Genomic DNA, 12,616 nt, shown 5'->3' on the forward strand with positions numbered 1-12,616 from the left:
GTTTCCCTCAGTATCAGCCTCTGTTTTTGTGTGCCAGGCTGCGCTGCAGTAGCCCAGATAGAGGGCATTAAAGACGGTCTCTGGAGAGAAATCTACTTTAATCAGAATTGGCGAAAGACAAATAGTAAACAGGAAGGCAAATATCAGACAAAGCACTCAGTTGTGACTTACAATGCATCCCTGGAGGGTAAGCATCCATTAAAAGTGCAGAAGCGATGAACTCATGGGTGTTATCTGCAGTGCGTTCGGCAGGGGCTTGGTCATTTAAAAGCTCCCGGATACAAGTTGCCATCGATGCACCTTTCTGATAGTTTTCACGAGCTACCTGAAGGCATTCCAAACCAGTGGACAATAATCCTTCCCTTGGTAGTTGGAGCATTCGACTCCATAGCACATTTAGATGACAGGCGGAGAATAAGGTTCCTTCCCCGACACGTTCTCTCTGGGAACCTTGAATTTGGTCAAGAACAAGACGTTCAAGGGGCTCAAAAGCGGCTTTTGGGGACAATTCGTCTCTATCGCGGATGTCCAGGACTGTAATACTCGACTGATACTCCGAGGAGGATTGCATCGCGTAGAGGCTTCTGTTTACTTGGGCTGCCCCCTTTGTAGACCTGCTAGTGAGAACCATAATAACACGCATAGAACTTCCAACCGGCCGGCCACCCACCATTACTTTTCCCCTCGGTGCATTAAGTAACTTCAAGACTTCTTCGATTTCAAAGGCGCTATCCACAAAAAGGCAGAGGACGTGAATCCATGGGAACAGGAACTGGGTAATAACTTGAAACTGCAATTCAGATAAAGTTCGAGATTTATCTCGGGAAATCTCATAGTGGCGATGTCTATCTGACGACCATCTTGGCCGTCCGGATTCACCAAAACCCGACTGGTTAAAGAGCGTACTTTCAGCGAAAATGACAGGATTTGTGGTACTAGCAGTTGCTGTACTAAGATGTAATCGGGCTAACCCGGTTGGCCCCCTGCGCGTAATATTGTTGCCAGGAAATAAAGCTTGTAGTGCTTTAATACGATTATCATTTCCTGCAAAGTAAAGCACTGAAGGATATTGAGTTCTGGGGTGGTTCAAATTCTGGATAGTATCATCTAACCGCCCTGTGTCTAGCAAAGACCAACCCGTCGACTCAGAGACGAGATCGAGCCACGAAGCCATGAAAGTCAGATGTAATAGAAAGCGACATTAAAACAGGTCGGATAGTTGTTTCCCTTTATATACAGTTATATACTGATAGAAGCCTGGAATTGTCGATCGTTCTGAGTGACTATTATATACAGAAAATAAGAAAAATTGCCGCCGCATATTTACTGATGGGTAATTGCGACAGTATTGAACTTGGGAAACAGTTACGTTTTCGAAGCTAGTTTCAGAGAGAATTGATGCTACTGACACTATTGCGGCGGTTATTACTGTAGCAAGCCTAGTAAAAAGTAAAAAATAAAAACGCTGGCAGTGTAGAGAATTTCAAGTGTCGTCGAGTTAGAGTTGTGGTTCGACATGTTCAGTCAATTACTAGCACCCCTCCCCAAAACCCTTGGACTTGTTCACCTCCGAAGAAGGTTTCTACAATACAAGTTACAAGTTTTCAATTAAGAAAACAACAAACTGCATTTCTATGTAATCACGATCTGAAAAGAACTTACGGAGATGCTGAAAGAATGACCTGACCAATACACCTCCGGTTGGTACAAGTCTGAATCGAAACCTGGCGAGTAGAGAAGTTTCATTTTACATATAAAGGTTCATGGTCTGTTGAAAAATTTAATACGAAAGCCAGATGTTGTTGTTCCACATTTATTAGGCTCCCTGTTTTGTGAGGACTTCGGCTGAGTTTAGGGGGTACCGCATAGTCGGTGCTTGCTAAGTGAAGTTACAAGTATAAATATTCTGTCGTAGACTGCTCTGTGGCTCGATGAAGATGAAAATCTTGTCTTTTTAATTCCACTCCTGGCATCATGGCACCCTCTACTAGAAGCAATAATAGGGATAAGAGGGATTATGAGGAAAACCAAGAGCCGCGTTCGTCAGTAAAACCGTCAGGCGTCAGCAAGGCTAAGAATACGGGTAAGAATTCGAATGCCGACAAGGAGAAATCAAAAGCAAAGAAGAATATAGAAAATAAAATGCGTGAGAAAATATCTGCCAAAAATGAGCGCGAAAAGGAACTTGCAACGCTCAGGGAAAGATTGGAGAGAGCACGATTGGATCTGCAGAATCCCGAGATCCCCAAAGCCGAAAAACAAAAGTTGACCGATGAATCTCGGACACTTATGAAGCAAATTGAGGATAACGAAGTAGAGATCGACAAAATCGTTAATGAGATTGAGACAACTGCGGGTCGAGTTGACGGTCGAATGGATGTCGACTCTGATAATGAGAATCAAGGACAGGCCGCTGTCGAGGCATCCCGGGCACCCGACAAAGTGGACGAAGATAGCAATGTACCATTTTCTCCCCAAACAAAACCGATCTTTAACGGAGAGTCTCCTTCTTCCTATTCGGCCGCGGAAGAGGAACCATCACATTATGCCGACTTCCCGAGTTTGGCGGACGATGACGATGGCCCCGATGGGATTCTTGACGACGGTATTAGGCTAGTTGAGGCAAATAGGCAAAATGGAAAGCTCTATCTCACATCTTATGGCCCAAAGAACAGTGCCTTAATTACTTGGACTTCAGTCAAAGCTACTAAGCACATCGCTAGCGTGACTAATTTCCGTGTCAATCATCAAAAGGTGGCAATGGATCTTGACGAGGATGGAGGCCTTAAGTATAAGGGGAGAATTGCCTCTATCAAGCAAATTGCGTGGCAGCCAAGGGGAGATATACGGTGTATAGAGGATCTCCTGGAATCAGTCGAAGAACTGAATCCACGGAACAAAAAGGACGATCCAAAGTACATATTCCCATTTAGCACTGCCCTTGTGGATTGGACGACAGGTCCGAACATGCCTCCGCCCCCGCCACAGATTTGGATCGGGCGCTCGGATTACAAACGTCTTACTTCTGGTAAAAACGCGAATGAACGAGCAAATTCCAAATTCTACACCAAAGCATGTCTTCAGGTCAAAAGATTCAAACAATGGATCGGAAATGAGAGAGAAGGCAGAGATGATATAAGCCCTACACCTTTGAGAGAGACACCATTCCCGGAGACATACAGCCGAAATGGGAATGGAAAAACATCCGAGGGACGGAATACCGGTGGCGCTAGGCTAGAGAATACTCAAAGCGAGCAAAATAAAATGTCCGAACTACCTGCGCCGAAGACAATTTTAGCGGGCGCCAAGTCAACAGCAGGATCAAGCAACGGTCATAACGAGTACGCCAGTGGCACTAGGGCTCCACAGAATGTTTTAAATGATGACAGTGGGTTATTTGTTTCTCAGACACCAGATGGCCCTAACGGCAAAGGAAGTATTACTACCGAAACACAAGACACCAATAAGGTGGAAAAGAAGCCTTTCACATTTAGCAAAGAGAAGTATCTGAATGATTTGCGCAAAAACTGGCGTAAATTAGGGCTTAGTGAGGAGGAGCAAATGAGAAAGGAAGCCCTTGCTCTTGCCGAATATCATACTTATAAACAAAAAATGCTTGATAGTGGCGATGGCATAGAGGAGGAAGATTAAAACAGCGTTGCTTTGTTTTGTTAATCTCGGCCGGATTCGCAGGCGATACGGCTGTTTGTGTCCATTTTCCTGTCTATTTGTGTTGAGACGCGTCTACCCAGATTGTACTAGTGAAACACGATCTACTATGGTCTTGCGTTAGAAATAAGGTGAAACCCTATTAGACAGATTTCAAATTCCACAGCTAGTAACTATTATTTCCATGTACAAAATCACAGGACTCAAAGCCCACTAAATAATAGATAATATTTGTGAGAGTCGGGAAACACAACGTGTTCCTATCGGTGGACTGCGTTCAAATATAAACCTATGTCCGAGCGCTCAACACGAAGGGGCAGGAGATAGTCTAATAGTGTCAACTGAGAGCCGCAAGAAGCCTTGAAACTGAATCTATCCGGTTGGCATTAGATTGCTTGTCTATATATCATCGTACCCGAACTGCAGTCTGCGATCAGAGCGGTTGCTCTTAGAATGAATATACAAATATTTTTTTCTCACAGGCCGTTTCACAGCGACATTCAAAATGAGATATACCAGCATACTCTCACGAATTGGTTCCCGAACCCTAACCTGAAACAAACTGATCCCAATATGGTATGGTCGTAGACCCTCCACTTTCCAGAATAGATCTTGTATTTTATATGCCGCTAGCGAGGGTTTTGAATGCTGTATTTTACGCGGGACTGCTGTACAATGTAAATTGTTACGGAGGTTGTCTAAATGCCAGCCATTGTAACGAAATGGTTGCGAGATTCTACGGTCCCAATCCGTATTATAATAATGACTCATTTGTTACTACTGGCCACTATGATTACAAGCGAGCAGGCATTGTTGAGAAACTAACCAAAATTAGATTAGTGTCTTTCCAGTCAGGGTCCGGGAAACACTTCATGACAGTATGTTGGGATATACTGTATGATTTTGAATCTCGCTGCATATGGATCCTAAGCACGATATCCAAACCAGAGCCCAGTATTAATTCCAGACAGGATGAAATTCCATCTTATAGTTATCTAATAGTCATATGTCTCGCACTTCCAGAGCCTGCCAGCTCTCTAGCCAATCTGTGACATACTGTAACTGGTAACTCTCACCGTCAAATGTAGCATTTAGAAGGGACGACGGGTTATCGGTATACCACTCGTAGCATCGGTCCCAGTATATTCCACGATCACCTTCACCAGGAACGGATATGTGGAACCTCTGGCTATGAAGTCCAGAGAAGAATTCGTTAAATATAAAAACATCAGTCGGCAAAGCCCAGGCTCGCATAGATGACCTCCGAAGGAATACGGCCACAACAAAACGCTGTTCGGTATTTGAAGGAATTGCTTGAGTAGCAGAATTTAGCTCTGACTGCTGCGTGAAAAATATTTGATCTAGAGAGTTCCGATAATCTTCCTGCTCGTGGGATGTCGAAGGCAAAGTAAAACCAGCAGAATCAATGTCTATCTGAGCAGGCATGTCATCAATGGGAGGGTCGTTCGTTCCATTAGGACTATAATCATCAGAATCAAATGGTACATTGTCGGGCTGCCCGCGCCTGAGGTAATCAAAAAACATCAAGAACACCGAACGCCGCACAAATGCTGCTGTTACACGAGTGGCCTCCCACGGCTGCTCTAAGCACTCAGGAGAAAGTGCAAATCGATCAGCGTCTATGGCATCTGTGAAGGGCGTTCCACATCGGCGAATTAAGTCTACATCTTCGTCGCTGTTTTCAGGAAAGTCGCATGGCGTGACGACGGGAAGATCAGCCCGCTGGGGACGCGAGCTAAGTGCGAGAGGTATGTTGAATCCGTGGTTGCTGGTGATCCAAAATAAATGGCGCCAGAGTCGAAGTCGATCAACATCACTTGATCGTTGTGATAGTGAATCTGTCGAGGCGCGCTCAATATCCTGCTTTTTCCGTGGCACACGACGCTTGTGATCTGTCATCTCAAATCCATATTGAAAACTGAAACGCCAAAGATCATACAAATTATGACGAATCTCGTTTTGCAGAAATGAAATATTCATGGATATGGCGGTTCGATATTGCTCCGCAACGCCTACATCTATAGTGACTTTTCGCTCGGGGTCATATAGTTGCCGCATAACATTCCGACCAACCTCAAGAAAGTGTATATCCTTGAAGAAGGTGCCCAAAGTTGGTATAGGATAGTCGATGTTTTGCAGACGTTCCCATATTTCGCTGCGCTGCTGGTCATTCAAGATGTAAGGGAAAAGACTGCCGTTCTCCCATTTCTTCTCTAGAAATCTTCGATCGCGATTGGAGACTTTTGGAGCACGACATTTTAGTGTGTGGACAGTAACTGCGTCCAATTTGGACAGCAGGTCAACGTCATTTCCCATTAGTTCGAAGAAGGTTCGCCTTATTTTTTCCAAATAACATAGTATGGGCTGTAGTGGTTGTACTAAGTTAATCTAGTCAAGTGAGATCGACTTAGATGGAGTATAATTGCTCTTACCTCTGGACATCGCATTGCCAGTAACTTATGTAGAACCCCAATGTTCATATCGCACAGCAGGGCTCTCGATGGGAGAAGGGCGTCGAAGCCTTGAGGGAGGCTTGGATGTTTCCAGAAAGTACGCAACTTGTTTCTCTTTCTACTTCTTGGTTTACTTTCTAGGGCTGCCCACCAGTGGGCTTCTGCCCTTTTATTCCTTTGGCCATGAATATGTCCTTGATAGTACCGAATTCTTTCGTATATCAAGCCGTCCGAAGGACGACGATCATTTGGGAACCGCTCTCGGATGGAGCGGACAAACTCATTGTGTACAGACTCAATGTTAGCAATTTGGCTGCTATCATCGCTATTACTTCCTCCGATGTTATCTAGAGCAGATTAAAAGAGTCAATGTTGAGGAGACTGATGAAGTTGTCACGTGTAACGGCAAACGTTTGACTCACTTGAGAAACCTGTCACATATATGTCAACCACCCACCACTGGTTTTCAGGATCCTCGTCTTTGAGCGCGATCCGAGCTGCAGATATTAAGTTCTCGTGGCTTAGGACCTGAAGACTGCAGCCGAAGTCTACGTCAAGGAAAGGCAGAGACTCTCCCGTCGCCTGGGAATTCCTTAGCCGCACTCGATGTTCCCAGTCGCTTGTGCTGATCAAAACCGGAATGTGGTATTCACGGCTCCTTCGCAGACATCCCTGGATTTCTAGGATCCGGTTGAGGCGCTCGAGGTAGCAAGGATCGTTCATTTGCCAGCTGCGTTCTGTTCCTACTGCCAGGCGCGAAAGTTCCACACGGGCGGATCCGCGGAAAAGCTCCTCAGAATATGCGAAGAGATCCTTCTCGTCTTCATCGACGCGAAATTGAGACAATCGTAGCATTGCCCATATGAGTCAAAGCAAGAATGATTCTGCGTCCTGGGCGGATATTCCTTACTATATTTGTTCAGAAGCTGCGAAATAAGTAAATAACCTAACTTTCGTTGTGTCTCTCCACTGTAAAACCGGAACTGTTTGTTAGTCTCATACCTGTGAGCTACGTGCCAGTGGAGGCAATTACGTTTTGAACGCCATTACTTTTTGAATAGCCCTAAGAAAAAGGAAAAAGAAAGTATTGGAGCCATTTCGGCTTACTACCGACGGCCAAACCCCTCGGATAGATTTGGACATCAAAAACTGCGGGTCTCAATTGTATTGTCTTGCTCCTGAGTCTATCATGGAAAAAAAAACTCTACTGACATATAAGTATGGTTCTTTGTCTTGATGTAAAGGTGCAACCGCGGACTGACATTTCCATCTTTTCTTTTTCCGCCTTTGTCTACTTAGAATCGGTATTGAGAATGCGCATCAGGACCTTCGGTTTCACAAAATGTTTTGGCGGATGATAAAGTTACTTCCTTTGGCACTTTCAACGGCCGCTTTGGTCTGCCTTATTATAATCTTTGTGGGGTGCAGCTCTCCATCTTCACCGAAAAACTTGTATTTCATGAAGGTTAGCTGGCACTAGTGATTATCGCAAAACGTTAGCTAATTGGTTTGGTATAGGTGGATCTGACCAATTTCCCCGAAGTAAATCAAATAAACATGGCTCGATCCGCCGGTATTCCCGATATAGATACTTCGAGTGCGGCAGACGCTGTGCACGGAATAGGGGCAGCGGCGTCGAATGCTGCTCATTCTGCTGAGCACAAAGCCGGCCAAGCAGGTGCCACCATTGAACATATCGCTGATGATCTCAACTTTCATCTCCCTGCATATTATGCCGTTGGGCTCTGGAGCTATTGCGAGGGACAGAAAGCCAGCAGTCCCTTTTCCAAATGTTCTGATCCAAGCGTTTCATTTTCTTTTGACCTTCTGGGAATCTTCAGCTCCCTATCAAATGATGTAAACAAATTAATACCACAGAGCAGTGGAAAGGCGCTTGCAGGGTATTCTGTTGTTTCTAAATGGACTATTTGGGCCTACATTCTTGGGCTCACATCGACAGTTTTCGCGATCGTCTTCGGTATTACGTCCGTATTCTTCTCATGGGGTAGAATATTCCTCATCTTAAGCAGCATAGTGAGTTCTGGTGCATAGATACTCTGTCGTGGTATACTGACTGCAACGTAGGTGGCATCCATACTTATCGCTGGTGCATCAATCACGGTAACAGTAATATACGGACTGATAACCGCCAGCATACAGAGTGTCCTTCAGCCATTGGGAGCCCAAGCTTCACTGGGAGTGCATGCGTTAACCACTACATGGTTAGCGGTGGGTTTTTCTATTGGTGCTGGGCTTTCCTGGCTAATAGAATCGTGCTGTTGTTGTATCTAACAAGTACAAGGCGAATTTGATTCACACTGCAGGCAGAACACAGAATAGATATTACATTTAGTATTATATCGGGATACTCATCCTCGCAAATTGAGTAGCGTGCGCCTCACTACATTATAGTAACAGAATGGTAGAAAGACTAAGAACTAGATTGTACTCTTTGAAGGCCATCGACACAACGGTTTCCCCTATTATTCGTATGTGCATCAAAACTATTGTCGATTTCTGCGTCACCGTGGCCTTCCAACTTAGGTCGTTATCCTCTAATAGGAATCCCTTGTTATACTGGTCCACGGTTGTGTCACTGATAGATCGCCCTCCTCAGGTTTGTACGTGGGCGGATAGAACCTCTTCCATTCCAAATGCGCTTCACGCGCCTGGGAAATTAAGGTGTTGACAGAATTTCTCAATTCTTCCGCAACTCGGAGGACTGGATGGAAATCATGATCAGGAGATAATGCTTCAGACTGCTGCAGACGGAGCAAGTCCTCGGACGCTTGTGCGACTTTGTCCTGCAGCTGCTTCAGGAGATTGTAGCAAGTGCGATAGAATGTGTTCTCGCCTTGCTGGTGGCCAATCTGCCGAACAATATCGACGATTTCATCCATTCTGCAACAGTCCACTTTAATGACAAGCCTCTCTCCCAGCTCTTATCTTTCACCACCATACTCAATTCCCGGTTCCATAGGGAATCATATATATGGGGAACGTTTTGAAACTCAACTCAATTTACAGTCTCAGTTAGTCTTGAAAGGTGTCCTTGAAGGTGGATTGTTCGGGATGACCTTTTTCTGATTTCAATCATTGCCAATATGTTATATGCTCTCTTGATTGATAATACAAAATAAATTGCATCTTGAAGTTGTTGATCTGATTATCCTCAGTAACGAGCTACGTCTGTTGTGATTGAGATCGTTCTAAGTTTATTATTACCCTCAAGATAACGGTTGCTCAACAACAGCACTACCGACGTGCTTTGAATCAATCCAAAGTTGCTCCTAATAGGAACAGCTTTATTGCTGATCATGTAGCTGTTTAGGCAAACTGTTACAACCACTGTAATGACTCGTAATCGACAGTGAAATCGCGCTTTCTCAGGCTGTTGATTCTAGGCGGTAAAAGAGCCTGTTGCACATAGTTGTGGATCCAAGTACTTCTTTCTGAGGGTGTGGAATTAGACTGATGAGCTGAGTCTTGAGTTTACTTCTGTTTGGTTTGTACCGTTATTTAGACAGCAATTAATATATAAGTTCATGTCCAGTAGACCTTTGGTTAGGTGGAATCCAGGTATTAACGTCAATGGCGGACACCAAGACTGAGAACCTCCGCGACTGCGCGATAATTTCTATAATCTGCATTTTCGCGCTGTCTTATTTCTATTTATTTACGCTTCAATTTCTTCTTTATCGCTTCCCACCCTCTGCTGACGAGATAATTGGTTCTCTGTCAGTGTTGTTTTTCAGCGGAGGCGTCATACTTGCATGTCTGTCTAGCCTCATCTATCGGATAATCTCCGCATTCCAAGGGGACGCAGCAGCCGACTGGCAGAAACTGGAGTTTGTGGGAAAGTTGATTCTTATTTTCTCGGTCACAATCCCTTCTGTGGTTCTGCAGTTCTCCAAGCAGCCCACAATTCAGCTCGGATATCTGTCCGCTTTCACCATTGTTACAATCGGGAACGTGGTAGATTTCCTGGTTTTGGATTCAAGCGCCACAGTATTCCGTACTAGGTTCCCATACCACTGCGTGTCTCTTGGTTTACTTGCTCTGGTACCGACCATTCACGCTCTTACCGGAACGTACCACAACGCATCGCCACTAGCTATTCAATTTTCCCGCCTCGCGGTAAGCAATGCTCTAGGCGGCGCGTTTTATCTGGCACAGCCACTGGAGAGACTTGGAGTGGCCAACGGCTGGCAGCCCAGCCTCTACGTGATGAACTTGATCTGCGTGCTCAGCTGTGTGATCTATTCACGAGAGGTACTTTTTACGGAACTGAGGGGTAGGTCTTCCTCCAGCTGATGGTGGTAGATTTAACGGACGTCTGTTGTTTGGATTTCTCCTTTGCAGGCTTTCATTTGCTGCATTCTCTCCAAGTCATAAACGTACGTGACTCGCGGCATATTGGGATGCGTGCACATCGATTTGCCCAACCCTTTGATAATGGCATGATTGTTCAAGTCTTCTGTTCAAAATATGGTATCACATATTTTTTTTTTATAGGTTATGGTTCTCAAAAATGTTGAGATGTCACAGTAAAAGTATTGGCTTTGCGTACGGTTTTTCAACAGGCTGCTTTATGTCGCAAGCATGGCCGCCGTGAGCTTCAAGCCAATTCTTCATCCAAATTTCATTTCACTACAAATCTCAGACTTTAGAAAAGAAGAAAGGAGGGGGCATAGACAGGTCCTACTAGAGACAATTCGGAACAAGCGAAGAAGGGATCAGATCTTTCTGATATTTTCGGCCAGAGTACCCTCACCATGATACGCACCTGATTCGAAGTTTCGTAATTTGCTATAACTTACGGAAATTTAGACATAGCCTCGAAGTTAGATATATCGTTCGACACCCTCATTTTAGCATTGAGGCCTGATGATTTCGGTTTTAAATTTCATGCCACATCAGGATGTGGTCTCACAGAACTGGTTTTACTGGCAAACGGTCTGAAGACGAACCTCCAATTCTCTTGGTACTGTACAAAACTGTTGACAATGAACAATTTGCGGTTCATAAAATACTTTATATTCGGCAATACTATGGGTGTGATATAGTGCTCGAGATTCGCTGCGCGTAGTAAACACAAGAGAACAGATCAGTCCGCGACACTTTGAATGTCTGACTTCGGTAACACCATTAAAATTGCCGACCATGGTTACAGCTTGACCATCCCTACGATTACCCGATCAAGGGTGAACGGTGTGACAGTTAGAGCATGTCACCACTCTGCATTGAGTGATGCTACGGTCCGGACCCTAGAAACATAACTTATCTCTACTTACTGCACTGGGGTTAGCGTGACCCAATCTAGCAGCCCATAATGATATCAATATGACAAGTGGTGGAATAATAGATACAGTACAGTATACTTTACTCTACCCAGTAATACAGTTAAGGCTTTTTTGGGATAGCGCATGTAACTCTTCAATTTCGTCGAGCATCTCTCCGGCCTTCAGCGATTTTTTGCTTGACCCATTTCGTGTGTTCGTTATCTGAAATTCTAATGGTTGGAACCTCGTCTACTTCGGGTGTATCAGAAACTAATGTGCTCCCAGAAAGCATAGAAGCATTATCTGGTATCGCATTTGCGTGTCCATCGCACGGTAATGTCCGACCTGACCATATGGATGCCCTCTCGGAGCTTTCTTCGTCGTCATTTCTACAAGCAGACCCTGCTGAAGTGATTTTGGCTAACACGGGGTTGTCTCTGCCAGCTCGGGTATGCTGCATGTTGGTAATAGCTACTTCACTGCTTAGCCACTCAGTGGACGGCTCCAGCTCAAATTCAATTAATCGAAAGTCCTTATTGACTCTCGGACGAGCTTCTTTTTTAACCATCTCACGGATTGACGAGTTTGCACACACTAAGACCCAATTCGTTAGCAACTGTAGCTATGTACCAAAACAATGTAGCAGCAGACGATTAAAATTAGCAAACGGTATTTTTGTAGGGTTAGAGTCACGATGGGATAATAGAAGGGGTTCAACAAGTTTCGTACCAGCCACAGCCATTTTCCCGCACCGGATTTTCATGTAGCGTATGATCTCGTTCGTTGGACTTATAGGACAAAAATAGTACGAAAGACGTGTTCTGTTAGAGAAGAAGACCTGATCACCCGGTCTAGTACCCAGAAGATATATTTTGAAGTGTAGTATCTATGCTCATATTAGTACTATTAGCAGATCAAGACCATTCGCGGGTGCCATCTTACGTCGAATCCATGCCGTTCTGGTGCGTCTCGACTTTCGGACTGGTCTCTTCGGTCAAGATCCAAAATCTTTTGAAGCTGGTCTTGTACCCAGTGCGGGTGATCTGCAATACAGGTGGTGTTAGTGGATGCAGTTTCAAAATCGTTAGCCAAAACATCGAGGGCGAAAACATACCAAAGTCTGATATTTTAACTTGCCAGAGCACCTCAAGTTTTCGTACGGTATTTTTCCGATCTCGACTGCCTTGGACT

General features: G+C 44.7%; 2 protein-coding genes across 2 annotated transcripts; one reads left to right on the forward strand and one right to left on the reverse strand.

Moving 5' to 3' along the window:
- Window positions 1–1,974: 1,974 nt before the first annotated feature.
- PFLUO_LOCUS5867 (uncharacterized protein) lies at window positions 1,975–2,711 on the forward strand (the record flags this gene model as incomplete). The annotated part of the gene is made up of 2 exons (XM_073783354.1): window positions 1,975–2,616; window positions 2,676–2,711. The coding sequence occupies 2 exons, from the start codon at window positions 1,975–1,977 to the stop codon at window positions 2,709–2,711; spliced, it is 678 nt and encodes a 225-aa protein (XP_073639918.1).
- Window positions 2,712–8,698: 5,987 nt separating this feature from the next.
- On the reverse strand, window positions 8,699–9,043 carry PFLUO_LOCUS5868 (uncharacterized protein; the record flags this gene model as incomplete). The annotated part of the gene is made up of 1 exon (XM_073783356.1): window positions 8,699–9,043. One exon carries the CDS (start codon window positions 9,041–9,043, stop codon window positions 8,699–8,701), a length of 345 nt encoding a protein of 114 aa, XP_073639919.1.
- Between the last annotated feature and the right edge of the window lie 3,573 nt (window positions 9,044–12,616).

Source organism: Penicillium psychrofluorescens (genome assembly GCF_964197705.1).
Source record: "Penicillium psychrofluorescens genome assembly, chromosome: 4".
In the NCBI taxonomy this organism is placed as follows: domain Eukaryota; kingdom Fungi; phylum Ascomycota; class Eurotiomycetes; order Eurotiales; family Aspergillaceae; genus Penicillium; species Penicillium psychrofluorescens.